Source organism: Perca fluviatilis, chromosome 6 (genome assembly GCF_010015445.1).
Source record: "Perca fluviatilis chromosome 6, GENO_Pfluv_1.0, whole genome shotgun sequence".
NCBI classification, from domain to species: domain Eukaryota; kingdom Metazoa; phylum Chordata; class Actinopteri; order Perciformes; family Percidae; genus Perca; species Perca fluviatilis.
In genome coordinates, this window is record NC_053117.1 from 17,707,678 (window position 1) to 17,733,465 (window position 25,788).

The 25,788-nt window shown below is 39.4% G+C and overlaps 4 protein-coding genes across 7 annotated transcripts in view; 2 read left to right on the forward strand and 2 right to left on the reverse strand.

Moving 5' to 3' along the window:
- Positions 1 to 2,512: 2,512 nt before the first annotated feature.
- LOC120560622 lies at positions 2,513 to 5,104 on the forward strand. Its single transcript, XM_039803300.1, has 6 exons — positions 2,513 to 2,711; positions 3,537 to 3,679; positions 3,785 to 3,852; positions 4,112 to 4,240; positions 4,388 to 4,483; positions 4,592 to 5,104. Exons 1-6 carry the CDS (start codon positions 2,601 to 2,603, stop codon positions 4,678 to 4,680), a joined length of 636 nt encoding a protein of 211 aa, XP_039659234.1. The 5' UTR covers positions 2,513 to 2,600; the 3' UTR covers positions 4,681 to 5,104.
- Positions 5,105 to 5,242: 138 nt separating this feature from the next.
- On the forward strand, positions 5,243 to 7,388 carry LOC120560621. Of its 2 annotated transcripts, none has more exons than XM_039803298.1 (6): positions 5,243 to 5,880; positions 5,995 to 6,140; positions 6,301 to 6,362; positions 6,518 to 6,628; positions 6,703 to 6,804; positions 6,973 to 7,388. In XM_039803298.1, the coding sequence occupies exons 1-6, from the start codon at positions 5,545 to 5,547 to the stop codon at positions 7,125 to 7,127; spliced, it is 912 nt and encodes a 303-aa protein (XP_039659232.1). In that variant the 5' UTR covers positions 5,243 to 5,544; the 3' UTR covers positions 7,128 to 7,388. The 2 variants fall into 2 exon arrangements, with proteins under 2 accessions (XP_039659232.1, XP_039659233.1); XM_039803299.1 differs by having other exon boundaries at positions 7,083 to 7,151.
- Positions 6,859 to 10,736, reverse strand: f2r (coagulation factor II (thrombin) receptor). Of its 2 annotated transcripts, none has more exons than XM_039803295.1 (2): positions 10,488 to 10,736; positions 6,859 to 8,823 (listed from the first exon to the last, which is right to left on the reverse strand). In XM_039803295.1, the coding sequence occupies exons 1-2, from the start codon at positions 10,555 to 10,557 to the stop codon at positions 7,649 to 7,651; spliced, it is 1,245 nt and encodes a 414-aa protein (XP_039659229.1). In that variant the 5' UTR covers positions 10,558 to 10,736; the 3' UTR covers positions 6,859 to 7,648. The 2 variants fall into 2 exon arrangements, with proteins under 2 accessions (XP_039659229.1, XP_039659228.1); XM_039803294.1 differs by having other exon boundaries at positions 6,859 to 8,868; positions 10,488 to 10,733.
- Positions 10,737 to 10,950: 214 nt separating this feature from the next.
- iqgap2 (IQ motif containing GTPase activating protein 2) overlaps positions 10,951 to 25,788 on the reverse strand; it is a 36,973-nt gene continuing 22,135 nt past the window's right edge. The window contains exons 16-39 of one of the 2 annotated variants that reach the window (XM_039803292.1): positions 25,120 to 25,146; positions 24,729 to 24,819; positions 23,908 to 24,075; positions 23,615 to 23,757; positions 23,296 to 23,466; positions 22,845 to 22,928; positions 22,513 to 22,584; positions 22,351 to 22,420; positions 21,504 to 21,712; positions 21,157 to 21,306; positions 20,871 to 21,034; positions 20,445 to 20,669; positions 19,536 to 19,676; positions 18,454 to 18,538; positions 18,053 to 18,285; positions 17,182 to 17,314; positions 15,850 to 15,952; positions 15,620 to 15,761; positions 14,207 to 14,294; positions 13,854 to 14,066; positions 13,575 to 13,735; positions 13,260 to 13,403; positions 11,903 to 12,011; positions 10,951 to 11,542 (exon numbers count right to left, since the gene is read on the reverse strand). In XM_039803292.1, the coding sequence (XP_039659226.1) occupies positions 11,429 to 11,542; positions 11,903 to 12,011; positions 13,260 to 13,403; positions 13,575 to 13,735; positions 13,854 to 14,066; positions 14,207 to 14,294; positions 15,620 to 15,761; positions 15,850 to 15,952; positions 17,182 to 17,314; positions 18,053 to 18,285; positions 18,454 to 18,538; positions 19,536 to 19,676; positions 20,445 to 20,669; positions 20,871 to 21,034; positions 21,157 to 21,306; positions 21,504 to 21,712; positions 22,351 to 22,420; positions 22,513 to 22,584; positions 22,845 to 22,928; positions 23,296 to 23,466; positions 23,615 to 23,757; positions 23,908 to 24,075; positions 24,729 to 24,819; positions 25,120 to 25,146 (3,240 nt within the window). In that variant the 3' untranslated portion in view covers positions 10,951 to 11,428. The remainder of the gene's footprint in view (positions 11,543 to 11,902; positions 12,012 to 13,259; positions 13,404 to 13,574; positions 13,736 to 13,853; positions 14,067 to 14,206; positions 14,295 to 15,619; positions 15,762 to 15,849; positions 15,953 to 17,181; positions 17,315 to 18,052; positions 18,286 to 18,453; positions 18,539 to 19,535; positions 19,677 to 20,444; positions 20,670 to 20,870; positions 21,035 to 21,156; positions 21,307 to 21,503; positions 21,713 to 22,350; positions 22,421 to 22,512; positions 22,585 to 22,844; positions 22,929 to 23,295; positions 23,467 to 23,614; positions 23,758 to 23,907; positions 24,076 to 24,728; positions 24,820 to 25,119; positions 25,147 to 25,788) is intronic. The other variant, XM_039803293.1, reaches the window with a different exon arrangement.

The following is a 25,788-nucleotide window of genomic DNA, read 5'->3' on the forward strand; positions in this document are numbered from 1 at the left end:
TGTATGGAAATACACGTGATAAGGGTACAAGAATTCTTATTTCATTTCAAAGTGTAAAACATGCTCCAGCTCCAGCTAGACAGAGGGGGCCTTCTAGCCCATCCACATATACTTCCATAGTAGGTGAGAAATACAGACATACGTAGCAAAGTTACACAAGGTATAAAAAAGTTGACATGGAATTATTATAAGCATACAAAAGCATATGAGTATGATTATGTGATGTCAACATACAAAAAAAACGCCTATCAGTATGTTTCTATTTATATAAATGCAATGTGTTTTTACTTTACTTTTAGCCTCCAGTGATCTCTGCAAAACATTGTCCAACATAGGCTGCAACAAAGTGAGAGTTTTTATCACTCAAAGCAATATTGTCATGGACTGTTAGTAAAATGTGAGAAGTTGAAAGATGGCAATACTAAGCCAAGCTGTGGATTGGCTGTCACCTCAACACCAGTGTTTTCATGTTGTCTAGGCCTACTTGTCATTAGGCCCCTTGAAGGATGGACAGCATGGCTGTGAGAAACTTTTTAGCCCTTTCAGAAGTTGTTCCTCACTGTGTGGTGATTTCTATGAACGAAGAGATAGATGGTGTCTTTTTAGCTTTTTTTCATCCTCAAAGGGTTGTGCAACTTCATCTTGCTTACTTCACCAGTCTCACTTTTAACTATCATTCATCCGAAACGTTTACGACAAAATGAAACTGTAATCTATCACTGACTGAATCTATGGCTTGAGAATCAAAACTTGGAAACTGAATGAAGTTTTTAACACAGTCTCAAACTATTGAAAGTGAAACACGCACAAAAAGAGACACAAAATTGACATACTGATATGTGTGAGTTCAGCCTGGTCTCATGTTCGAAAAGCTACGAAAATGTAAGCATTCGTTATTCGTATGATTTACACGGTTGTTGTTGTTTTTTGCTGTGTGCACCACACTGCTGCTATATAAGAACGCGGCTGGCAGCGTAGGCGTTAAAGCAACACTAAGCTTCAGTTCCCCCTACAGGTTGGAAGCGGAATTACCGCTGTCGTAATGTCTCATTATGTCTCGTTCGAACTACAGATCCGCTACCCGATCTGAAGCGGGAAAAGTGCTTTAGTGTTGCTTTAACTTTCAGGATTTTCAAGCCAGGGAGCGGAGTTCAAAAACAAAAGACTTTTAATACAAACAACGATCTTTTCCTAAACTTAACTATTCATTTTGGTGCCTAAACTTAACTTTCGTCGCCTCATAACGCTCACTTTTTCTTGCATTTAACTCAGGGGCGACAGGTCATCTCTGTTGTCAACAGAAAGAAATGCAAGTAAATGTTATTTTTAACTAATTCAAGATTGCTATCATCTATAATTAATTATCTTACATGAGTAGGCTATAACACGTCATCTTCCTACATTGCCTATCATTTGTGGTAGGATTTTATTTCACATTCTGCCCCTGCCTTGCTGCTTCAGACTGCGTTGTCCCGTGTGTCACCATGGGCCTATACTAGGAATTTGAGCTCCAGGATTTAAAAATTAAAATGTGCAATGATGCATGCCAACATAATTTTGTGACAGAACTTTCACTTCAGCTATATATTTTCGCGAATACGGGGTCGAATAATGTGACAGCAAACTGAACAACTGCAGAACATGCCGAAAACAAACTATGGCAAACAAACTATTATTATTGTTGACTGTCCTCGTCTCAAGGTCTTTGTGTGTTGACCTCAGATAAGGACTTTTCCAGATGGAGCTGACCAGCTGAACCAGATCGACATGTGGAACGAGCGTGTTTGTCCCAGTGTTTCATAAGAGGCACGTGAAGTGCGTTGTTGTACTGTGACTAACACATCGCATTTACCACATTTAGCAAAGATTTCTTCCCCTTGAGAAACAAAAACAGAACGGCCAATCTCGGAACTTTGTCACTGGGGAAACGGAGGCCATACATGTTATGTAAGCTCTCACCCTCCCTGAGGATCAGCATCTTGTGTGTTCAATAAAATGGCAAATACATTATTTTATAAAGATATTTGAAATGTTTTCAAGCCATTGTTTAAATAAAAGAAAAGTATTATGGGAAAACTCAGGACCAGCTCAACTTTATATAAGTGAAGAAGGTTCTCATGCTGAACACATGTAAGTTTTCCCCTTGTCTCACCACAACATGGTGTTTCTGAAAATTCAGAAAGTGTGTGTGTGTGTGTTTGTGTGTGTGTATGTGTGTCTTTTTTATAGTTTGTGCCTCTGTGCCTATGTGTGACTCTGTGCAGCGGGGTGTTCACATATTGAAAGATGCAGGGGTCTTGCTATTCAGACTCTGCCAGCTGGCTGTTATGTAACGGGATAAATGGGACACAAGCCCTGCTGACTGAATGTGAAAAAGTGACAGTGTGTGTGTGTGTGTGTGTGTGTGTGTGTCTGTGTGTGTGTGTGTGTGTGTGTGTGTGTGTGTGTGTGTGTGTGTGTGTGTGTGTGTGTGTGTGTGTGTGTGTGTGTGTGGACCAGCCCACTGTTACAGAACACTTTCCCTGGTCGCTTTGAGAAGGCTCTATCTGGCAGGATCTCTGACATTAGTGTTGCTCTCTGGCTGCCTGCTGTCTCGAACCATGGCTGCACAGCTGGTTGTAGCTCTGCTGGCTCTCACCTCCCTGGGTGCTGCATCTGAACCGGACTGTAAAGACCTGGTTAAGCCTCTGGTACTGGACAGCCACAGCCCCGTGAGTATCAGCGATCATGTGTTACTGGTCATATGTAAGGAGCTGTGTGTTGATATAACTTCAATAGCTGACTTTTGTTTTAGTGTTAACTTTACCCACATTAAAACATGCTACATTGAGATTAAAAGTAACTAAAACTGTTAAAAAAAATTAAACAAATGTTATGTCTATGGAGTCTTAAAAAACACAGTTGGTCATTAATTGCATGTTAAGAATAATAATTTACAGTACTTGAATCTGAATCTGTATAGCTATTACAGTCTGTTTTATATATTATCTTTGTCATTTTACATTAGTAAAGCTCAACTAATCCAATTTCCCATATTAATGCATCTTGTGTATCAACATACATCATGTACCCTCTTTAGCAAAGAGCGTTAGATCTTTAGCAGAATTTTTTTAATTAAATTGCAAGTCTTTGCAGATAACAAACCAGTCTTTTTTCATAGGAAATAAACCAATGTTAAGTAAGCTCCCCACAAGATCCATAAAGCTGTTCTGGTTCTGTTCCTGCTGCTCAGCAGATTCACTTGTCATGGGAGTGTAGACATTAACATTTTCATTTTTCTGAGCATTTGAAGGATTTCTTATCTTCTCATCTATGCTGGCTAAAACATTTTTTGTAACTTTCAATCTCAACAATATGAAGCCCTTTTTGAGTAGATGGAGACAACGTAGAAAAACGATGGCAAGACAAACACATGATATCTCTATCTTTTTTGGTGTTTTCCTTACCTCTATCACAATTCTTATTCTATTGAAAAATAAAGTATAATCACAAGCAGCCCCAGTCATGTGAGTGAGTTGTGTGAATGTTTGTGGCAGATCTATGGGAAGTGGGTGCTTCATGTAGGGTCATGGGACCAGCCTGGCCTAAAGAAGGACCTGTTGACGGTGAACAGCTCCTGGGTGGATCTGTCGGCTTCCTCAGACAGCGGAGTCATCACCATTTACTGGTCCGACCGCATGTAAGGACACTGCAGTGCAGACATGTTGTTATGTTCCATTTTCACTCACATACAAACGATTACAGTTAAGAGTGTATATTTAAAGTTTTTTTTTTCTCATTACAGCAGTGAAGATAAATGCCTTCAGGGTCTAGCCAATGCCACCGTCTCAGGGATGACCAGTCACACCACTTGTATGTGTCTCTATAGATATTTTTTATTCATGCCCTGACTTAACACCTCTCTTTTATGCTGTGTAATGTTACGTGGGTGATGCATGCAGAGAAAGCACATTAGCAAGGTACAGGTATATTTCATAAGAAATCAGTCACACAAGGCTTCAAATAGACTGTCTTAATATTTTATATGTATTATTAAATTTCAAATAGATGGAAAAGTGAAAATTAAAATAACAACTCATATTTAATATCTTGTTTTCCTGATGTGTCACAGTTAATATCAACGGTCACACTTCATATCATGATGGGAAGTACTATGAGACTTGCTCCGACTGCCTCCTTTCCGAAGACACCACCCTCCTCCCTGACGGCAAGTCAAAGGGACGATACCTTTTCCTCTTTAGTAAGGCTATTTTTTCCCCTCCATTGCTGATTTGAATAAAACTGTTTTTGTCAATTTTTTGGACAATTTTTCTTTATTTGCTGTCCTCTCTGCCCTGGCTTCTCTTTATTCTCACCACCTCACCCTCCCCGTTTTATTCTTTTAAAGCACGGACCGGCGCTCTGGAGCCATCTGAGTTAGAGACCTTCAAGAAGCAGGCTGAGTGTCTTAAATTCCTCCCAGAGTACCACTTTGGAGGAACAGGTCAGCAGCCATTTAAGCTTTGTAGATTATACCCAATTAAATCATCAATGTACATTTTCTTCAAACTACTTTCTTCGCTATTCAGCCATTTTCCCCTTGTTATTTCAGATCTGTGTCCAGATGACAGGGAGCCAGCTGCACCTGCTGCTGAGAACACAGAGAATGATGAAATTGATGTCAAGCCTACTGCAAAGTAAAGCAGATGTATGTCATAGCCCTTTGAACAGCACACACACATCCAAACGCATCCATCTTAACATGTACTAAATAGTGTTGTAATGAGATCTGCACGTGCTGTGGAATACCTTTTCATTAGCCGTGGTACAGTTGGTTTTAGCAGCAGCAATAAGTTAAAGGTCTGCTGGTGTGATGTCACGTCAGAACTGTTGCTTGCAATGTGTAGTCTTATTACTGAGTGTCTCTGTCTGCTAAGCTGTTTGACCTTTCATGATTTAGTTTAGGATGGAACGGCTGAATGGCTCATGGCATATTCTGGCAGGTACAGCAATGGCTGAAAAATCCACTGAAAAGCCTTCTTCAAATCAATTTAACATGTAAATAGTTGAGTATATAACTTGATTCAAGTGGTTGTGTGAAGTAAATAAAACGATTTTCAGTCTCCCTCTGCGTGGTGTTATTTCTACCCTTATTCAGAAAAGGTCTTTGGCATCTTCTGTTGAACTTGGTAAAGGTTAAAGAAATGCTGGAGCTCAGAAGGCAGACACTCGTCTAACCCATATGTCAGGATCAAACGCTTCATCACATGTACTACAGCTCTTCTCAAATGCACTGCTGTTCCCAGAAACTTCAACCAAGACTGTTGCTTTGTAACGCCTCTGTTAGTGGGGGGGAGAAAGAAGACGTCAAACTTTTATACTGTCACCACAAGGAGTCCACTCAGACCCGCAGGGAAACAACATTCATTCTATTGAAGAAAAGCCGCTTCAGGTCCTTTTTTCTTTTTTTAAATGTCTCCACAGTCAGAGACAAGTCTTGGCACTTTGCTTGAGTTCATTCAAGGGCAGCTCTAAGGGCAACTGAGTTGTCGGGCAGGCCATTCAATGCTAAACAAAAGAAATCTGCATGGTCATCAAAAGACCTTCACTGGTGCATCTGAGTTTGGAGAAACCCCCTCCTCCCCATTATTAGCACTTGCACAGCAGATCTTTTTATTTTTTTTTATGAAATCCCAGAGGGCAAATAAATCAGCTTTAGAAGTTTTCTGTTGCAGCTTCAGCGACATGCTCTGCAGTGCTGCAGACTCTCCCTCATCCGTCTGTCTGACCATGGCTCTGCCTGTTGTTGTATTTCTGTTGGCTCTCACTTCCCTCAGTGCTGCATCTGCACCCGACTGCAAGGACCTGGTCGAACCTTTTATACCGGAGGACCCCAAACTGGTAGGTTTTCTCAGTCTTATTTATCACAAAGATGAATTTGAAAAAGCATATTATCAAAAAGCACACTCAGATATTTTTAATATAGTTACATAAATTGTGACTTTTTATGTGAAGGTTTTTGGAAAATGGGTGTATGTGATGGGAGCTGGTGACCCCAAGCCGTACCACAAGGCACTGGAGTCTCTGAAGAGCTCCTGGATTGACTTGTCTCCCACTTCTGACAGTCAAGTTGTGACATTACGTTGGGGAGATCACTGCTTGTAAGTTTGGTGATTTAGTTCATGAAATATGTTGGGCAGAATCTTCCTTAAATAGAGCCTGTAACACAATATAAGAAAGAAGGTTTACCGTTTCAGACAGCATGGTAAATTTGAAGCATGTGAAAACCGAATTCTGTCACAGCCTATTCTTGTTTCTCAGTAACCGGTGTATCTTGGGGGAAGTAAACGCAACAGTCACAGGAATTGCCACTACATTCCGCAGTAAGTATAGCCAAATACATGCGATGAGATGAATCAGCTTATGTATTTAGCATGATATTACCAGGATGAATAAGAGCATAGTATATCCACGACAACAGACCTCCATATAAATAATCTTGCGTAATAATCAGTCTCTCTGCTGTCCGCTTGTAAAGAAAATCTGTCAGACCACAAAGGACACATTCTAAAGACTTGCTCCGACTGCCTGCTGTGGACAGACACCTTTCGGAACGGGGACGTCACCGGTCGATACATCCTGCAGTTCAGTAAGTTCCTCATTGGTTTTAACACATTTGGTCAGAATGTGGTCACTCCTTTTACAATCTCCCTTCTCTTTCAGCGAGGACTGGAAAAATGGATCCCAAAGATGTTGAAATTTTCAAGAAACAAGTTGGGTGTCTGAACTTCCCAGATAACTTCCACAGCTACGATGGCAAAACCGGTCAGTAAGACTTCAGTAACTTGTAATGACTGCAGCTAAAAACAAAGCTGAACCTGTCGGTCTAGTTCTTTATTGGACACAGCAACTTACACAAGTTACCACAAGGTGGAGATGTTGTGCTGTGAAATGCATAATGTATGACCTTCTGATTACATTGTTTTTATACAGCAAACTTCAAGTACAATGCACATGGTCAGGAAATGGAAATGCTGCCAACAAGGGAATATTTGCTCTCTTCTCTTACAGTTTGTCTTTTGTTATGTTCTCCTGTGTTTCAGAGCTCTGCCCCGACGACAAAGAGAGCACAGAGTGAGCAGCAATAAAAAATAAAAAAAGAGATACAGCAACATTTGTATTAAGCAATATGTGTAATGTAGTAGTTTTGTTTTGATTGAATTATTTACTGTACGCTATGAATGCCAGTGCATAAGTGATTCATGATTTTACTTTTTTTTTTTAAAACAGATGGTGATATACTGAATTGCATTAAGAAAAAGATGTCAAAACCGAAGGTTTTTGTCTTACAATAATGCAGTTACTACATCACATGTAATATTTTTCAGATTAAAACTATATCATTGTTATATGCTAGCTGTTTAACTCCTACGATTCCTTGAAAAACAGAAACAAAAATCTGAAAAGAATGGCAGAAAAGTTTGTGCTATGCTATCCAACTAAATGAATCAAACATGTCACACAATCCCACACTGGTGGATAAGTCCAGCACTACCTGGACACACACTCTTTTGATCCAACCAGAGCATTTCTTTAGTAAGGATTTAAATGATACTGTGTGTGCAAGTTTGAATTGTGTCTCAGAAGCAGGCTCCTCATGTCCATGTAGTTAAGCCACCAGCCTGCTGTAATGGCTCCCCAGGCCAGTTTGAATGCTCTCCATCTTGCATGACCTGCCGCTGTCTCTCCGCCCACTGGTTCTTGTACTCTGTGTTGCTGAGCTGCTGTCTGCTTGTGCCAGGCGCTTACATCTGAGCAGTGCCGCCACCTGTTTCTGGCACTGAGAGGAGGCAAAGTAATAGAGGACTGGATCCAGACAGGCGCTGAGGCTGCCAACACACATGGAGAGCAGGTACGCCTGGTAGGAACTGTCACTGGACTTGTGAGACAGCTGAACATAGTGAACCATCAGGATGATGTTGGTGGGGGTGAAGCAGACCACAAACACCACCAGCACGATCACAGCCATCACCACAGCTCGAGTCTTCCTGGAGCGGTTCTCCACGTTGGCTGCTGCCAGAGCCTGAATAATACGTACGTAACAGACGGCAGTGAAGACAAGAGGGATGAAGAAGAAGACGGAGGAGTAGATGGGGAAGAAGTAAAGATAGTAGGCTTGTAGTTTATCCACATCCTGCACATCATGGCAGGTGGTGATGCCCAGGTCTGGCAAATAGATGGTTTGCCCTGAGATGAGGAGAGGGGATACTCCTCCGAGGGCCAACAGCCACATGGCAGCACACACAGCTGTAGCTGTCTGAGGGCTGCGCCACGTCAGCGAGTTCATGGGGTAAACCACAGCCAGGAAACGGTCAATGCTGATACACGTCATGAGCAGGACAGAGCAATACATGTTGCAGTAGAAAGCTGCTGTGACAACTCTGCACATGAAGGAGCCATAGATCCAGTTGTTGCCATTGTAATGGTAGGCGATCTTGAAGGGAAGGAGGAGGCCAAACAGCAGGTCAGCGCAGGCCAGGTTCAGCATGTAGATCACCGCCGGTTTTCTGGGACGGACGGGATGCACAAACATCACCACGGCAACAAGGTTGAGGGGCACACTGATAATGAAGATGAGCATGTAAACGGTCGGGACAAAGCTTGTTGCCAGGTGACCCTGGAGAAAACCTTTAGTTTCCTCGGAGACAAAATAATGCTTCTGGGGATGGCGGCGTGGGCCGTGTGTTTTCACCGCATCCTGCTCCGACCCTGAGCCAGACCCATCGCCATCTCTCAAACTGTCCAACACAGGCAGGTCAATGTAGTCGAAAGGCTCATCAGTGACTGTTACAAAGTGAGCAGAGAAAGTCCGCAGGAAGGGCACGGAGCCTGACACAGAGACACAGAGCAGAATACGTTGGTAGAGTTCAAAGTTTCTTTCAGGTGACACATTTTTTTGTAAATTGGCTCCATTAGTGCATATACATCACACGGTTACCCACACATTCTAAGTGGTAAGGTTGCCAAATTTTCACTAACACTTACATCTGGTTGAATCTAGCCATGCACATTTGTTTTGTTCACATGTATATGTGAAAGGTCTCCGTTACTTTGGATAATCAGCACATACTTTAGTGTATACAGTTTATTTATTTTCATTTCTAGAAGATAAACTGTTGTTTTTGTAATTTGGGTAACCCTTCTCTTTAAAAGGTCATTTCCTGTAACTTTTTACAAATACAGGATGAAGCACTGCACATCTTTTAACATGATAGGTTGGTACAGTTATAGAGGTATTTTAGTATCAATCATCTTATTTTAAGCAACACTTATCTCAGTTAGCTTCCCAGGCTTAGAGCGAGATTTGTTTTTTAACTGGTGACCTGTTCATAATCTTCCACAACCAGTGGTAATGGAAGAAGTATTTAGATACTGTATAGTAAAATTAGTAATACCACATGATAAAAATACTCCATTACAAGTAAAAGTCCTGCCTTCAAAATATTACTTATAAAGTATTAGTCTTCATGTAGAATGGCTACTTACAAAGTGTTATTTTATTATTCGAAGTATTATTTTAAGAATGTTGTGTCATCGGGGAGCTGATTTTAACTACTTCATATAGTTGCTTAGCAGAGCCGTCTCTAGCCATTGAGCAATATGAGCAGTTTCTTAGGGCCTGGTCTAAAATATTTAGTTTTTAATGAACAAGAGACAATAACAAAATTCAAATTCCAAAACAAAAAATGACATTTCATACAATTTTTGCCAACAAATAGTGACAAAGCAATAAGCTCAGAGAGGGGCTGAAATGATAACCTAGGTAGGCTAATTGAGTAATTTACTGTCCCCTATGAAAAAAAGCACTTGTCTCTCACTTTAGTCTTCACATGCTTGTTTGTACATGATGTATACTTAAACTGATAATTACAAAATACACAAGTTGGTTCGGTGCCAAGTGGCAACACGTTACAATGAGGGGGGCTGCCAAACCAAATCCCGCTTAGGGCCCCCAAAAGGCTAGGGCCAGCCCTGTTGGTTAGTCTCGATATGAATCATATTACAAGCTAATCTTAACCTGCAAAATAACGTATCTAATAAATGTTCTGTGTAGTGGAGTACTGTAGATGTATTAAATAGCATAAAGTTGAAATACTCAAATTAAGCCTACCTCCAAATTGTACTTAGTATGCCTATAGTAGTCAAGTAAATGTATTGAGTTATTTCTACTAAGGTCCATGTTCTACAACTTACTTGGAAATCATTTAAAGTTCTAAAACAAATCATGGTTTAAATAAATGATTACAGCTTCGGTCACTAATTAGTTCCGACATGTTGGAAAGGTGAACGCAGAATCATTCCTGCGAACAAAGCACTTCCATAGTCCATTTGTAAAACCCAGCTGAGAGTACCAGCCTGTACTAACTGTAGTCATATAAAATTACACAATAAAATCAGTTATGAACTATTGCAGTTTTATACAGTTTATGGTTCACAACGCAACTTACCATTTTGGGAGTTGAGTGCTGAGCTCTGTAGAGAAAACAATACCAGCAGCCCTATAGACCGGTGAACCATGGCTTCACTGTATATCCTCCAAATATTTTACACCTACAAGTGGGTGGAAATTATCGGTGTGCCTGTTACTGAAGGGTTTTCTGCCAGCAGCATCAAACGCGTTATTACAGTGCAGAGTGGATATATACTCCGCCTCCCCCTCACTGCACATCTCCTCCCCATTACAGAGACGTGTGTACCAGTGACCTTAAACTTCACACAAAAATATTTGTCCTAAATGAAATGGAAGATCGGCAGATGTTACAGCTGAGAAAGTAGTAGTTGATAAAAAAAAAAAAAAAAAGTTAAATAAAATACCGATAAGGCTCTACAATAATTGTAGACGTGTAATTTATTATGCACATTTTTTTAAACATTAGAAATCGCTTATAAACTGACAATATAAAAAATATATCAGTTGTAGCTCTTACAATGTTTTATTAATTAAAACATCTTTCTTTAAATGCTTTAATTAAAAGGCACAAGTAAATACAGTATTTCATATAGCTATGCAGGGCAGTGGAAAGTTGCTCCACAGCTCCATTTCTATACTAATATACTAATAGTTGTTTCAACATACAAGGTAACAATAACAGTGTTTCTGAGCTTTAACATACAAAACATGAATATCATTACGATTTCATTCTTAAAAATACATTACATTTACAATCACCACGTGGAAAAATACAGAACGGATACATTAAGTTGGACAAGATCATTTCATTTTGGTGTGATCCATCAAATTATAAATAAGGTGACACAAAACACTGTTGCTGATGGTTTTTTTCTAAATTAATTTGGTTCAACAAACTCAGTACTGTCAGAAGGCACAATCTGTTTCCCTTCATTCCCTGTTGTTCCCCCCCCCCCACCCCCCTTGTTCTTTACTTTCTCATTTTCCATAGAATTTTTTGTTTAGGAGGAAGATGAGCAAATTGACGTTGACTTTGGCTTTGTCAAACATCTTCATGACGGCCACGCCTTCGTACTGCAGCTGAAGGAGGTCCTGGACACAGAACACAAATGCATGCAATGAGAAACACACGCAAACATGCACGTTTTGCAATTTTTGGCCCTGACTTTACAGCCTGGTCAATTCTGTACACACCTTTATTCATACACTATGTACTGTATATCTAATATGTGTTCAATATTGATACATACTGTAAGTACATACATACGGAGACTCCACTACAACAAATGTGTTCACTACTGTAGTCTTTAGGTTTGTTTTGGTTCTGTGTCATTTCCTGCTACTAGTCCGATGACAGGAAAAGGACATTTAACCATCTGTCACCAAGGATTAGTGTTGACTAGTGAGCTGCTTTATTTCAGGATATTGCGACACACTTGGGGAAATGTTTACCTGGAAATGAAGCTGGACTTTTTCCATCTCAACTCCCATAAACTTGGCCTTCACCTCAAAATCCCCAACTTCCTCAGAGGGTGAAATGTCAAACATGACATTTTTGAACCTGAAAGAAGAGCGAGACAATAACATGAGATTAATGACAAAAACCATGCTCATCATTTTCACAGTTTCTTTTGTCCCATTATTGCAGAAATACAAAAACAAAAAGATTGGTGGTTGTCAGCATTTCCACAGTAATTGGAAGAACTGTCAATAGGACTGAAATCTGCTTACATTTGCTAGATTTAGTTTATTAAGGATCCCCATTAGCTGACGCCTTGACGACCAGCTAGTCTTCCTGGGGTCCAACACCACATTTAGTCAAACAATTGTGAAACATTTCATAACATATTGCTAGATGGATTTGATGCGTCTGTTTGTAGTAAATAAGTCATAACATTTTTACATTTTAGTCCCTTTCTTTATACATTATTTTGATCATCAAATTATATACTGGTTTTAAGAAAAAGAAATATAAGAATAACAATTATGTTCTAAATATGTTTGTATTGTACTTGAGTTGTTGAGGACCTCCTTGAAAACGATGGGTTCATCTCAAGGGCTTATTCCCAATAAAGAAACAATAACAGATGAGGGACAAAGACAGAGGTCATCTCACTAAACAATGCCTCCAATAATATTTTTCTTTCCACAAAAAGAAAGCTGACAAGGCACATCCTACATTTTGTGTATCAGAAACCAGTTCATAACCAATTCTCATTACTGTGAACAGACATCTTTCCTCTTCTAGGGAAAATATAATCATATTCGGAAGTCGGATGGGACTGAACTAATGGAAACTACAGATTATTGTGTATAAACCCAAGTTATATAAATTGGTAAAAGATGGTTCTGAAAATGGTACTGCCTAACGTGTAGTTTTCTTGTTTGATTGTTTGTTTGTTTTTTTTTAGCAATGTTGAAAGGTAATCCACACTCATTTGAAACAATGATGTTGGTGGGCAGGTGGGTTGGAAACTTCACTTCGCTTTGACATGGTACAGGAACCATTCACCATTCACACACATTCATACACTGTGGCCGAGGCTGCCGTACAAGCTGCCACCTGCTCATCAGATAAACACTCGCACACATTTACACAATGAGCAGCATCGGGGGTTCAGTGTCTTGCCCAAGGACACTTCGACATGGGACTGCAGTGCCAGGGATCAAACCACCAACCTTCCGATTGGCAGGCGACCGCTCTACCAATGAGCCACAGCCGCCCCATAAACGTAATGGTGTAAATGTTAGTACAAATCCAAAATCTGACCAGTGGAAAGGAGTAACATCAAATTGCAGCTCAACTCACTGGTTTGTCTGAAGTCCTTCAATCTCCAGGATGACTCCTTTCTCATGCAGCCTCGCTGCAGTGTACTTCAGAGACTGTGGCTTCCACTTCTTACTGCCCTTACTTTCGCCTTTGCTGTCCAGTTTTATAGATTTGCGTGCATTCCTGGACACACAAAACACAGTAAAACAATCAGTAAAGGTCACAAGAACCCTTGCCCCATCCATCTGCACAATATAAATAATATGAGGCAAGATTATTATTTACACAGTGAGAAAAAATATTTTGAAAAACTCTTCATCCACTCAAGGTTTAAGACTGAAAGGTACAACTTACTTCCGGTTGAGGTTATCCAGGCAGGTCTTGATGTAGGTATCATAATAGTTCATCTGGTCCTGGTAGAAGGCGGTTTTTGAGTTGAGTGCTGTCAGTGTCTGCTGGAGCTTCACAAGCTCGGCCTTCCTCCTCTGTCTGTAGCGTCTTTGGTAGCGAATGTCCTGTTTATTACAGGTTTTAGCGGCACTTTACAAATTCAGAAGCTGAACAGACCCAACAATACATGTAACATTGAGGAGGCATGCATCTTCCTGTGTGGACCAAGAGCTGCTTATGTACCTTTGATATGTCATTGATGAGGTCCTGGTATTTGTTACTGGCAGTGACAAGGCCAGCCTGCTCCAGGTTACGGAGGTTCCTCAGGATCTTCCTCTTCTTCTGCTCTAGAGGCAGCTGGCTGTCCTCCAGTACGGCCGGGCTGCTCTTCAGACCTTCTGGTGTCTGAGCATCCTGGACAGCCCGGCGCTCTACAACCTTAGTATGCTCCGACTCCTTCAGGAGCAAAGGGATATACAGACGTGCAAAAAAATGTTAGAACTCTAAATAAAAAAATTTTAAACTTCAGTGCATATGTAATCATTTGACATGAAATGGCTGTTGGGTATATGAGTAAAGGTAGAAGAAAACATCACCTGTGGGACAGTAGCCGGGGTCTCAAGAATTTCAGGCAAATTGTCTCCATGTTGAATCCGAACCACGTCCACTATTAGCTTTTTTGTCCTGATACACACACAGAATAAGATCATCATTGAGAGACGGAACCTCTTTGGCAGGCAGATTTTTATTTTTAAAGGCCAGTTATTTCATGGATCCAGGATACTATGCATCCTGATAAAGTTCCCTTGGCCTTAGGAATTAAAATAGCTCCACATCATCACATACCCTTCACCATACCTAGAGATTGGCATGGGGTACTTTCCATAAAATCATCTCTCAATGCAAATCAAACCAGCTATTAGGCTAACTGAAATAAAACCATGCCAATCTCTAGGTATGGTGAAGGGTATGTGATGATGTGGGGTTATTTTAATTCCAAAGGCCAAAAGAACTTTATCAGGATGCATAGTATCCTGGATCCATGAAATAACTGGCCTTTAAAAATAAAAATCTGCCTGCCTCTATGGGAATTTAACATAGGGGTGTACTTACTTATGCCTCCTGTATTTTAAGGAAGAATATTTATTTATTTACGATACCATTATTCATTCACAAAGAAAATTGGTGTCCTTAAAAATTTTTCCTATTTTTTTAACTTAAGGAATTAAGATAAATTTCCAAAAGATGATTTTTTTTATTCCTCTTTTTACTCAACTTTAGCATGGGTGTATTCACTTATGCTGAGCACTGTAAGACGAATGTATCAATATAAACCACGCATATTTTTGCGAAACAGTTTGTCACCATTCCCACGTTTGGAAAATCCTAACAAATTGTTTTTTCTTTTCCCTTTCAATGTTCCAAGCTGTATTCCTACAACTGGTGGCCAAAATCTTGCTAACTAGGCCAGAGCACATTATGCAATTACAACCAAATTTAGAAGACAAATGCATACATATCAACTTAAAAATTGTATATGCCAAAAAATAAATAAGAGACAAACACTCCAATACGGTCTCTTGTAAGAAGCAGATCTAGGCGGATACGTGTTTGTAGGCAAGATAACCCTAACCACCAAACCCCTTTCCTTTTTGGACAGGAAATGATAGAAGAGCAGGAAAGGCAACAAAGACACGCTACTGAGTGATAGCCACAAAGTAACACACACTGTGTCAAGAAGGGTTAAGTACAGTGCATCACATGGCATTCATAGCAATCCCAAAACTCTATATTACTGTAGGTACGTCTGAGTACATGTGATTTAGGGCAATGGTTTAAAACGTACATCAAAGACTAGATTATGGCACCTGAAATAACGGGTATACATTTATAAATGCTCATACTGTGAGCATCCCAATGACTGCAACATCAATTAGCAATATTTGACTGGCTAGACAACAGACTTTACATAAGTGATTTGTCTCAGCATCCACTCACAGTAAACTTACTTTGTCATTAGAGTCTTCAAGTCTTTGTCATCTCCTTCCAGGAGCTCGAACTTGCTGGTTAGGGTGAGGGAGATCTCGGTCTTGGCCAGCTGGCTGAGAGCACTCTCTCTGTTTGGGTCATGTGGGTCTACTGCTCCTTCACCTGAAATAGAACAGCACAGCTTGTAACATGATACAGTAAATACACTATAGACAACTTGTGATTATATATAATGTTTGTTTGACAGTACCGAGCAATGTCTCTACATCAGGGACGTCTCCCAGGTCCTGCAGCAGCTCATGCAGCAAGTCATTGTGGTCAGGAGAGATGGCCTCCAGATGTTCCAAAAGCAGCTGAACAATTACAGATGTGATTAGTCCTGTACAAGTGAACTGTTGACTATGCTCATGGCACACAAACACAAAGTAAAGGCCTGCAGATAATACAATGAAGAAATATATAGGTAAAATGAATCATGTGCCCATTTAAAATCATGCTTTTGTTCTTCATTCATCAAGGTAACCGGCAGGAGATCATAAAATGAGCTTAGTATGCTAAATGAAGGTTGAGAGAGCATCTGCTCAAACAAACATGCACGTCATCTCCATGGTTAGTCCTTGCGTAAATAAGTATGTAGTGAAACTGATGACAAAAGGACACAGATGCCTTTAGCCTAGTGATGTCCTCACCACTACCCTCTTTCCAAGGAAGCGGTCTGGAAATATAAAGAAAGGAAATGGGGGGGGATGATGATGATGTAAAGAAAGTGGCTGTGTGACAAACAAGCGATAAAGAAGGAAGAGAAAGGGACAAGAGATGACTATACTGTACATCCTAATAACAGGGGGTTATTAGGATGTACAGTTCTATAAAGTTAGGATATCCTACAAAATAGGCGACTGGCGGCTGTGTGATGACCGGTCACATGACAGTTAAGTTTAGCGGTCTTTACAGCTGAGAAAAGGTTTACTGTGAGCCGGGTACCGGTGGCGGTTGTTTTGGAGGCCGCTGCAGTTAAGTTTAGCCAACAAAAGAGGACCGTCTTGCGGCGACGACAACCGTTAAGTTTAGGCATAAAAACGACTGGAAAAAGATTGTGGTATGGATTAAAACACCAGTCCCCTGAAGTAATACTCCCGGGACACAAACACACATTTCCTGGATGAAAGTCTTGTTTGTGTCGTGTTTTTATGACCCATCCATCCACCCCGACCTCCTCCCTATGTGGACCAGAGCGGTATTATACACCAGCAGCCAATATGGTGCATACAGCAACAGATCCGTGGAAGAAATATGATACAGGGCATTACTTTAGTAGCTTTATGTAGGAATGGCTCGTGAGTGTAATAACATTTAATTAATATCAAAACGTTACGCACTAAAGCTTTAAAATACTATACGTTAACTGTAGTATTAGTACAAACACGCCATTGACTGACCGAAGGATAAATCTTTAACAAAAATTATGAATCATAAACCGGTGTATGTGCGCACGTTGCAACACTGCATGTCCTCAAATGACACCCTGAGGCAAGTTCATATCTGGTCTTAAGAATGTTAGAGTCATTTTGCTTGGGTTTACCGAGTGGGTATTGATGATCTCATCTATTGAGATGTAGATGATAGGCTTGCTTAGAGTCACCATGTCTGAGTATTCATCGATATTAAACTTCTCCTCAGGTTCAGGGACATCACATGCTGACTGGAAAAATTCCCTGGAAGAGGAAGAATATCAGTAGTAAGTGGTTATTAGTCTTAAATCTTGACATAGATAAAGGCCAGCATTAGAAAAAAATCCCCATAACATAAAGTGTTCAGTCACAATACTGAATTTTCTTCAATGTGCCTATGACTTTTTCAACTTGGGCAAATTGCTCATGCTGACTCGTTTCCAGAAAATGAAGTACTGTTTATGTGGATTTCCAGTAATAATAAGTCAACCACTTTGACAATGTGGGGCAGATAACTGCCCACATCCTGGCCCAGCCCTTCTTACTTATGAGATTGTACAGGCCTGTCTGAAGTTTAGTAGATTTTAGTGAACTTGTATCCCAATTGGAGATACAGCAGATAATAGCTTCTTCCTTTGTCAGGATTACCTCTACTTCCATCTTGTCGCCTTAACTGGTTCCTGACGAAGTTAAACATGTTTATCAACAGGATTTACTTTATTTTTTTCATACTCTTAACTTTGTAACTGGAAGGAAAATATATTTTTGCATTTGCACATTTTACCTCCTGGTCTTTTTTCCTATATCATGTTTTTTTTTTTTTTTTTTTTTTTTAAACCAAAACTGTATGTAATTAAGGTGTCAGGCAAGACTTGCCTACACTCAATATTGCCCTGAAATAAAACAAAAAACAGTTGAACAGAAAAATCAGTTTTTTTGTACCATTTGTACCACCTACACAGCATATTTGTTTTCTGTCAATATTAATTTATCTTTTCTTACCTAAACTTCTCATATGTCTGAGAAATGTAGTTGTTCATTGACGTCATATGTGCATTCTCGCCCTCAAACAGCTTATTGGCAGCAGCATGCTGTAGCATCTTTGCAACAGATCCCAGGTTACGACGCTGGTCTACGTGAAGCTGCCCTCCTGCTGACATGTCGATGATGTCGAAGCCATCGGGGGCCACGATGGCTGGGTTCATGTAGCGATAGTACAGCAGGTTTCCTACAATCTGTCATAAATAGAAAAGAACGCATCATTAAAAACCTTTTGTAAAATAAAATTGCACTGAACTCAGCACGCTCACAATAAAGCATGCAGAGAGAACTGTGTGAACTGAATCTTAACACACCGTACTGTGAATGAAAAAAAAACTATGAATACATCCAAGGGCTTCTACCTTCATCAGCTCATCCTCTGAGGCATCTGGAAACTTTTCATGGAGGCTGTTCTTCAGAACTTTTGCTATGTATCTCATGCCATAACTACATGCAAAACAAAAAGCATTGATGGGACATCAAACACAAAACATGCATGTATGTATTATAGGACAACAAGCTCATGACAGGAAAACTAGAGGATGTATTTGAAGCACTGCAACTTGCATTATGACTTTTGAGTATTGTGTCTCTTTATATGTATACGTACATAACATTAGCACCATCTAGTGGTATACACAGTCTTCAGAAATTTGGGAATTTTTCTTTTTTTAATTAAAGAAATAATCAAAAGATGAATATTTATGTTGCAATCACAGAACTGGGTTACATGGGTGTGGCTAAGCACAGAGCAGAGTTCTTTTTGTGTGTTTGAGCAGCTGATCAGATGGCTGCTTGCTCCAAAGCAATAATAATCTAGTAATAACCATGTCCCAACAGGAAGCTGAAACCTTAACAACCAGAATGAGATGCCAAAGCACATGATCATATGCTGTCAAGCCCTATTTTAGTCACATTGCTCTCATTATATTGTTCAATAATGTAAAAACAACTAAAGAGATAGACAAATACTCAACAGAAGGATGAGAAAATAGAATAAAATTGCTAGATAGTAAATAAAAGAATCATTGCACAGAGAGAAAACATTTTTGTATCCTCCAATTACTTTCACCACATTATTAGCCACACCACATTTAAATAATCCAACTGCACTTTGAAAGCACCTTGACTCTCAAAACATTTACAAAAAGGTATTATTTATTGTATTGCCTTGTATTAGATTGCATTATACTGCTGTTATTTTGTGCAACCCTGTATAACCGAAAGAAACTGCATTCCATCAAGTCTTGGATAAACTTTGTTCGAACACTTTGAATGAAAAATGTCAAAAACACATTTTATTCTTACAAATAAGCTGGTTTAAAAAGCAGAAAATGACAGAGTCAACTAAATAATGCTGACCAATATGCTCAGGCATTGACAAGCATGTCACAGAAAACAAAGGATAAGTGGACACTGACACTTAACAGGTCCTAAAACTTACGGGATATTATCCAGTGAGGACACAATGGAGTTCAAGACCTTATCTGTAGCAGAGCGCAGAGCCAGACTGGATGCCTCCAGCCGGTTGCGTACTTCCTCATGTGACATGGCCTGCTCGGGAGTCACTTCATAAGGCAGCTTGCTGATGGACAAAAACAACAGTGGGGATGTTTAAGTCTAATTTTTGTCAGTTTTCCACACTAGGTAAAAATTCTGTATTTTTTTAGATTACTGCAAAATAATTTTTAAAGCATACCATAAACTAGAGCTGGGCAATATATTGAGATTATATTGATATCGTGATATGAGACTAGATATCGTCTTCGATTTTGGATATCGTAATATGGCATAAGTGTTGTCTTTTCCTGGTTTTAAAGGCTGCATTACAGTAAAGTGATGTCATTTTCTGAACTTACCAGACTGTTGTAACTGTCCTATTATTTGCCTTTACCCACTTATATCCACATTACTGAGGATTATTTATCAAAAATCTCATTGTGTAAATATTTTGTGAAAAGCACCAATAGTCAACACTACAATATCATTGCGGTATCGATATCGAGGTATTTGGTAAAAAATATTGTGATCCCTGGTATTGGTCATGTCAACACGGTGTGAAAAGGAAAGACAACGAAACATTAAATGCTTTGGAAAAGGTTAGCTAAGTATACCAAAGTTATAGATAAAGGGATACAACATGCAAAACTATATTCAGGTCCTGAACAGAAAATTATTTTGGTAATAAAACAATAAAAATGAACCCCAAAAAAAAAAAAAACATAACAAAAAGGTCAACACAAATGACGACTGGGCACATCATATACATCTGATCCTATATAGCAAACCTTGGACCATATCAATGGACAACCAGCCCTGTCTGCAAGTTTTCGCCCACTGCATTTATTCCTACCTGGCCTCTCCAGTAGCCGTCTCTAGCTGGTTGACCCAGGCTTTATACACATCCACTGGGTTGGTGTTGATACCCAAACTCTTGTCCTCAATGATGTCTTTGACCACTGGAGCCAGCAGCTGCCGGAGTGTGTTGTGGCCACGTGCACCTCTGTTGAAGCTCACCACCATCTTAATGACTGTTGGGTTCCCCGTCACTATGTCCTGGATCTGGTCCACCTTCGAACTGAGACACATGGAGAAGATGGTACAGTTGATCAGTACTGTCCGCCGAACAACAAACAAAACACAAAAACGTTAAGTACATGGGTTTTAGGAATTCCACACTATTTGAAGGATCCTTTAGTCAAGTATGTAACTTTAATACATTAAAACCAACAGTGACTTAAGATTATGGCACAGTATTGATTAAAGCTGCAGTGCTCACTTGATTTCTTCCTCTAGAGCAGTCTTGAAGAGTTTGAGCAGCAGGTATTCCTCTCTCTGGTTAGAAGCGTAGTTGTACAAGGTGAAGACCACAGTGTCCATAAACTTAGTCGACTTGTTTTGAGGCATCTGGAAGATCAGCTTTGCCAGGTAAGGTGGATTGGTCTAAAGTGGAGGGAAAGAAAAGGAGTAGCATACAGTGTGTCTGAAACTGCACCTTGACATCCTATTAAACCTTTTAAGCTGAGCAGCTGCAAGTACTAGTTTTAGACATATTTTTGTATTACCTGCAGCAAGTAAAAGAGATGTTGGTAGGCCTCCAGCTTCCTTCTTTTGCCTTTACTTAGACCCTTGATACCCAGTCTGTCTCCTGTGGTCAAGTCCTCTTTACTCGCTTTATTTTTCTTGTTCATTTTCTTATTATGGGACACAACATCCTTTTCAAAGAAATAAACACCAAATGAGTTAAGCAACCACTGGACAGAGACATTATTAGAGGAATTTAATAACAGGTAAGTGTTACTGTAAGAGCCTTTACCTAAAACGTGTGCCATTACCAAGCTATAAATGATGTCAACCAACATAGAATCGTGGTAGATCTATCCTTATACACATAAAAGCAAGGGTTGCCAACCTGCAGAGTGATTCTGTTTTTCACCAGCAGTCCAATCTTTATGTCCATCAGGTTCAAGTCTTTCTCCATCTGCTGATTGGAGCGAATATTTGTGACCACTTCTTCCCTAAGGCGTGTCACTTCCTGCTCTTCCTGAAGGTCCAGGGCGCTCTGCTCCAACAAGTGAACAAACTTACGCACCACTGACAGAGGAGGATCCTTGGCCCCAGCTAGGATTTGGCATATAAGAAAATCAGCTAAAGCACTGGTATTTCATACATTCACACACATGTAATGACATTTGTTTTTTATAATTTCCCCAACAAGTATTATATTCATTTTAATTTTTATATTTCACTATTCAAATTTTGCCATTTTATATTTTGGTTTGTCATTCTTATATTTAACTATTTCAATTTTGTTATTTATACTGTCAACTGAGAGCTGCTAAGCGGGTTCATTGTTGTGAAACAATGACAAAGATTGTATTCTACATTTGTATTGTGGCCTGGGCAATACAGACAACATCAAAAATCTTAGAATTTTTGGGCAAATACCTTAATATCAATATATGTATCAAAATACTGTGACTTTAATTTAGGAATGGTAATAGCGGCTTTCAGACAATTCACATATACATACAGGAGGAAAATTTTGTAAGTAATGCGAGTATGATGACTAAACTAGTAGAGCAAACAGACCAATAAACTCAAAAAATAGTGACACCTAACTATAATGCATCCTTTAAACCAGGAAAATACTCATTAAAACTAACGTTGAAATTTGCACATAATCAAAATCAATAACAATATTTATATTATATCAATAAAACTCTGCTGCAGGAGTGTACAATGTTTTTTTGACTCACTTAGGGTTCTGTAATCATCTCTGGCTTTGTTGGCCTTTAGAAAAGCCTGGATTTTCACAATTTCTTTTTCCTAAACACACAGATAGCAGTGAGTCTTACACAACGTGGAACAAACCCAGAAGATGCTGCTCAGTGATGTAGTCTGACTGAAGTGGTACTCACATGATCTTTGAAGAACCGCAATCTCTGATTGTATTTACGTTTGGCTTTCCACATTTTCACCAGAGCCTGGATCTAAAACACCAGTGTTTTATGTCAGGTCTTTGATACGGTAGCTGTGTCATTAATGTTAGGTACATGCAAATTAATTTAATAAATGTTTACAAACGCCAGCTAAGATGGTTATTGTAGTTTGTGGCGGATCATTTTCAGAGACTGGTGATAAAGCACTCATTTACAAGAAAGGGGTGCATAGCTTCAGAGTTGTCTAGTCATTCAATAACTATACTTTTTACCAGATTCTTTTCATAAAAAAAAGGAAAACAATGTATTACCTTGACAACAGAAGCAACATTTTTCTGAAGCAAATTCATCCTGTTTTTGTACATTTTCTTCTGTTTGTAACCTCTCCAGGAGGCCTGCAAAAAAAAGGGAAAAAATGTGATCAAACATTTATGCACATGCTACAAGTTGTGTTTTACATGCATGATACCGGAGCATGGATTATTAAACTTGGGTAGTCAATCATTTTCCAAGGTGTTGTCTTTGAGGTATTGTTACTGCTCTAAATAAATATTTTACGTGCTTTTCTGATTTTTGGATTTTCTTTAAAGAATGATGCAAACATAAAAATATAAAGTCAGTATACAGTTTGTAAACTACAGTACATTTTAATCTTTTTGCATGGCCATCTCTATCAATTTATTACTGCTGACCACAGACGCAATACGGATCTCTGAAGTTGATCTGATTTCTGACATCAAATCACTATTCACAGTTCACTACCTGCAATTTGACGACATGCGGTTCTTGCTGGCGTAGATACTCCATTCTCTGGGCGTGCTTTTTCCTGACCAGGTAACCTCTGATCCTCGCCTGCAGCTGGGTCACCAGGGATTCATTGGCCATCCATAGTTGTTCCCGGTTATATTCTGCAGTCAAATAGCTGACAACACCCTAAGGGGAAAAGGCATATTTTAAATTGGTTCAGGTTGAAAAAAGCTTATATAGTGGAAACATTATCTGGTCAAATTAATAGTCATTTCAAAAGTAGGAAATCATCCCACCATTGGGATACAAGTATGTTACATAACAGCAGGGGTACCTGGATTTCATCTTTACTGAGCTGGCCACTCTTGTGTTCAAATCCTTCTGGCTCCTCCCAGGTGCCCTGTCCAGTCTCCAGGTTATAGTAGTAGTCATATCTGTCCTTGATGTAATGTTTTACCCACACACTATCAGTGGCGCCTGGAGGAAAGCAAAAAGTGCTCCTTTAGACACAGTCAGACAATGTCATATTGAAACCCGAATCTAAAATTCAGGTGACTTCTCACTGTATGTATCAATTTCAACACTGAGCTTCCTTTCTTGTTGTACTTGTGAAGTAAGTCAAGTTACCTTTAGAAGCACTGTTTGTTTGTCTCTGCGCCAGTTCAGCCTGGTATGCGTCAGCACATTCAGGGAGCACCGCTCTCAGTCCTGCTCTGGGAACTTGCAAAGCCTGTAGTGTATTCTGAGAGTCCCCCTCGGCCACTATCACGTTAAGATCAGCAAGTGCTCCTGCCACTAGCAACGTAAACAAGATTGAACCAAATGAGCAATTGTTGAGTCAAATATGAAAACAGCACAGTAACCGCAAAGTAAAAACTAGTGAGCGAGTAAGGCTATATTGCATCTATTCCTTAGGTTATGAAGTGCTTTCAGTGTTAGTTTTATAAAATAAATAAAAAACAATGTGAAGTACATAGTCTTTGAGCCATAACAACATTTCATTATATGTTTTATATATTATATTTTAATATCAAACATCCATAATAAATGACAAATAAGCTGAACTGCCACATGGCAGAGCAGGTCTAAGAGAAAATATCTGCAGAAAAGGAAAAATAAATATTGTCACATGCCTACATGCAATCAAAATGCAAGTATTGTTTACTCATGGTTTGGGTCATTATGCTCTTTAAATAAAACCATAGTGTTGTTGGCAATATCAACCTTACAATAAAATCAAGTAAGTAAGAGGCGCTGTAGTCTAGTGACAGCTGAAAAAAGCTACTATCAGAGATGCGTGGTAATCTAAAACATAACGCACATGCTCTGGACAATCAGAATCTAGTACTCAATCAGCTCATCGTTTAACAAAAATTAACCAAACCTGAATCAACTATTGTTGAATTACTTATGTTATGGATGAGTGAATTTAAACTCCGGTGACATACATTTGAGAGCCTCCTCTTCATCCTGATTGGCTGTGTGTATGGCCTCTTGGATTTGGTCCAGCCACAGTACTGCAGACTCGTCTCCAGAGCTCTACAATCAGGTGAAAGCACAATATGACTTCTATGTTTTTATATTAGTAGAGTACACCTCAGACACACAAGGCATTGTTCATGCATAGTCGCACAATACTAACGTGATATCAAATTACAAGTCTTTTGAAGCAATTTTAGTCAAAACATTCATCATGGCCAAGGTTAGAAATTCTTGTAGTTCCAGTTACATCAACAAGTTAGTATTGTGGAGATTTTGCTCTGCGGCAGTAGCACTTTATAGCAACACTGATTACCAACACTACACAAGCTTAGAGCAATTGCAAAGAATAGAAAGTACCATTTCCCCTGTGTCCAGAGGTAAGATCTAAAGAAAAAGAAAAAATGTCAATGGTTGACAATAGTTATACTACAAACATATCCTCGCCCCCACTCAATTAACCACTTTGTACTAAAAAAACAGACCCTGACAATATAACATCACAACAACTACAAAGAATGTTTATTCAGCCTGACTGTTGTATTCCTTCTCAGGCTAATTTTAGAGAACTCTGGTGTGGACCGGGGAGTATCCCTGACCACAGGGCTAACAGGAAGGAAGTCACCCTTAAAACACACTGAGCAGACTAAAAGCAGCTTTCTTGTTTATATCTGCATCTGACCAATGATTTCCCATGGCAGGGTCCGTCTTGCTGCCCAACAGTTATGTGAATCACAGTACAATTACTATAACACATCCATGATCTAATTCCTGTATAATATGATAGTGTTAGAAAAATAGCATACATTTTCATACAGATGCAGAATCTTACAATATCCCAAAACACGTGTGACTACTCAATTCCATAACCAGGCTGATCAACACGACAATCACCCTCAAATGACTGCAAAAGCCAAATCACCTTTAATACCAAAACCAAAATAAGCTAACCACAATACAATACTTATTGTAACAGCAATCAGTGGGATTTCATATGAATCACAGCTGCATAAACCATTGGGCAGTGTC

Bases quoted from the DNA above. Each gene is read 5' to 3' on its own strand.
- LOC120560622 (XM_039803300.1), top strand. From the start codon at position 2,601: ATGGCTGCACAGCTGGTTGTAGCTCTGCTGGCTCTCACCTCCCTGGGT. The intron at 3,680-3,784 runs GTAAGGACACTG...TTCTCATTACAG, and splicing joins ATTTACTGGTCCGACCGCAT to CAGTGAAGATAAATGCCTTC. The intron at 4,241-4,387 runs GTAAGGCTATTT...ATTCTTTTAAAG, and splicing joins ACGATACCTTTTCCTCTTTA to CACGGACCGGCGCTCTGGAG.
- LOC120560621 (XM_039803298.1), top strand. From the start codon at position 5,545: ATGCTAAACAAAAGAAATCTGCATGGTCATCAAAAGACCTTCACTGGT. The intron at 6,141-6,300 runs GTAAGTTTGGTG...CTTGTTTCTCAG, and splicing joins CGTTGGGGAGATCACTGCTT to TAACCGGTGTATCTTGGGGG. The intron at 6,805-6,972 runs GTCAGTAAGACT...GTTTTTATACAG, and splicing joins CAGCTACGATGGCAAAACCG to CAAACTTCAAGTACAATGCA.
- f2r (XM_039803294.1), bottom strand. From the start codon at position 10,557: ATGGTTCACCGGTCTATAGGGCTGCTGGTATTGTTTTCTCTACAGAGC. The intron at 8,869-10,487 runs GTAAGTTGCGTT...TCTCTGTGTCAG, and splicing joins AGCACTCAACTCCCAAAATG to GCTCCGTGCCCTTCCTGCGG.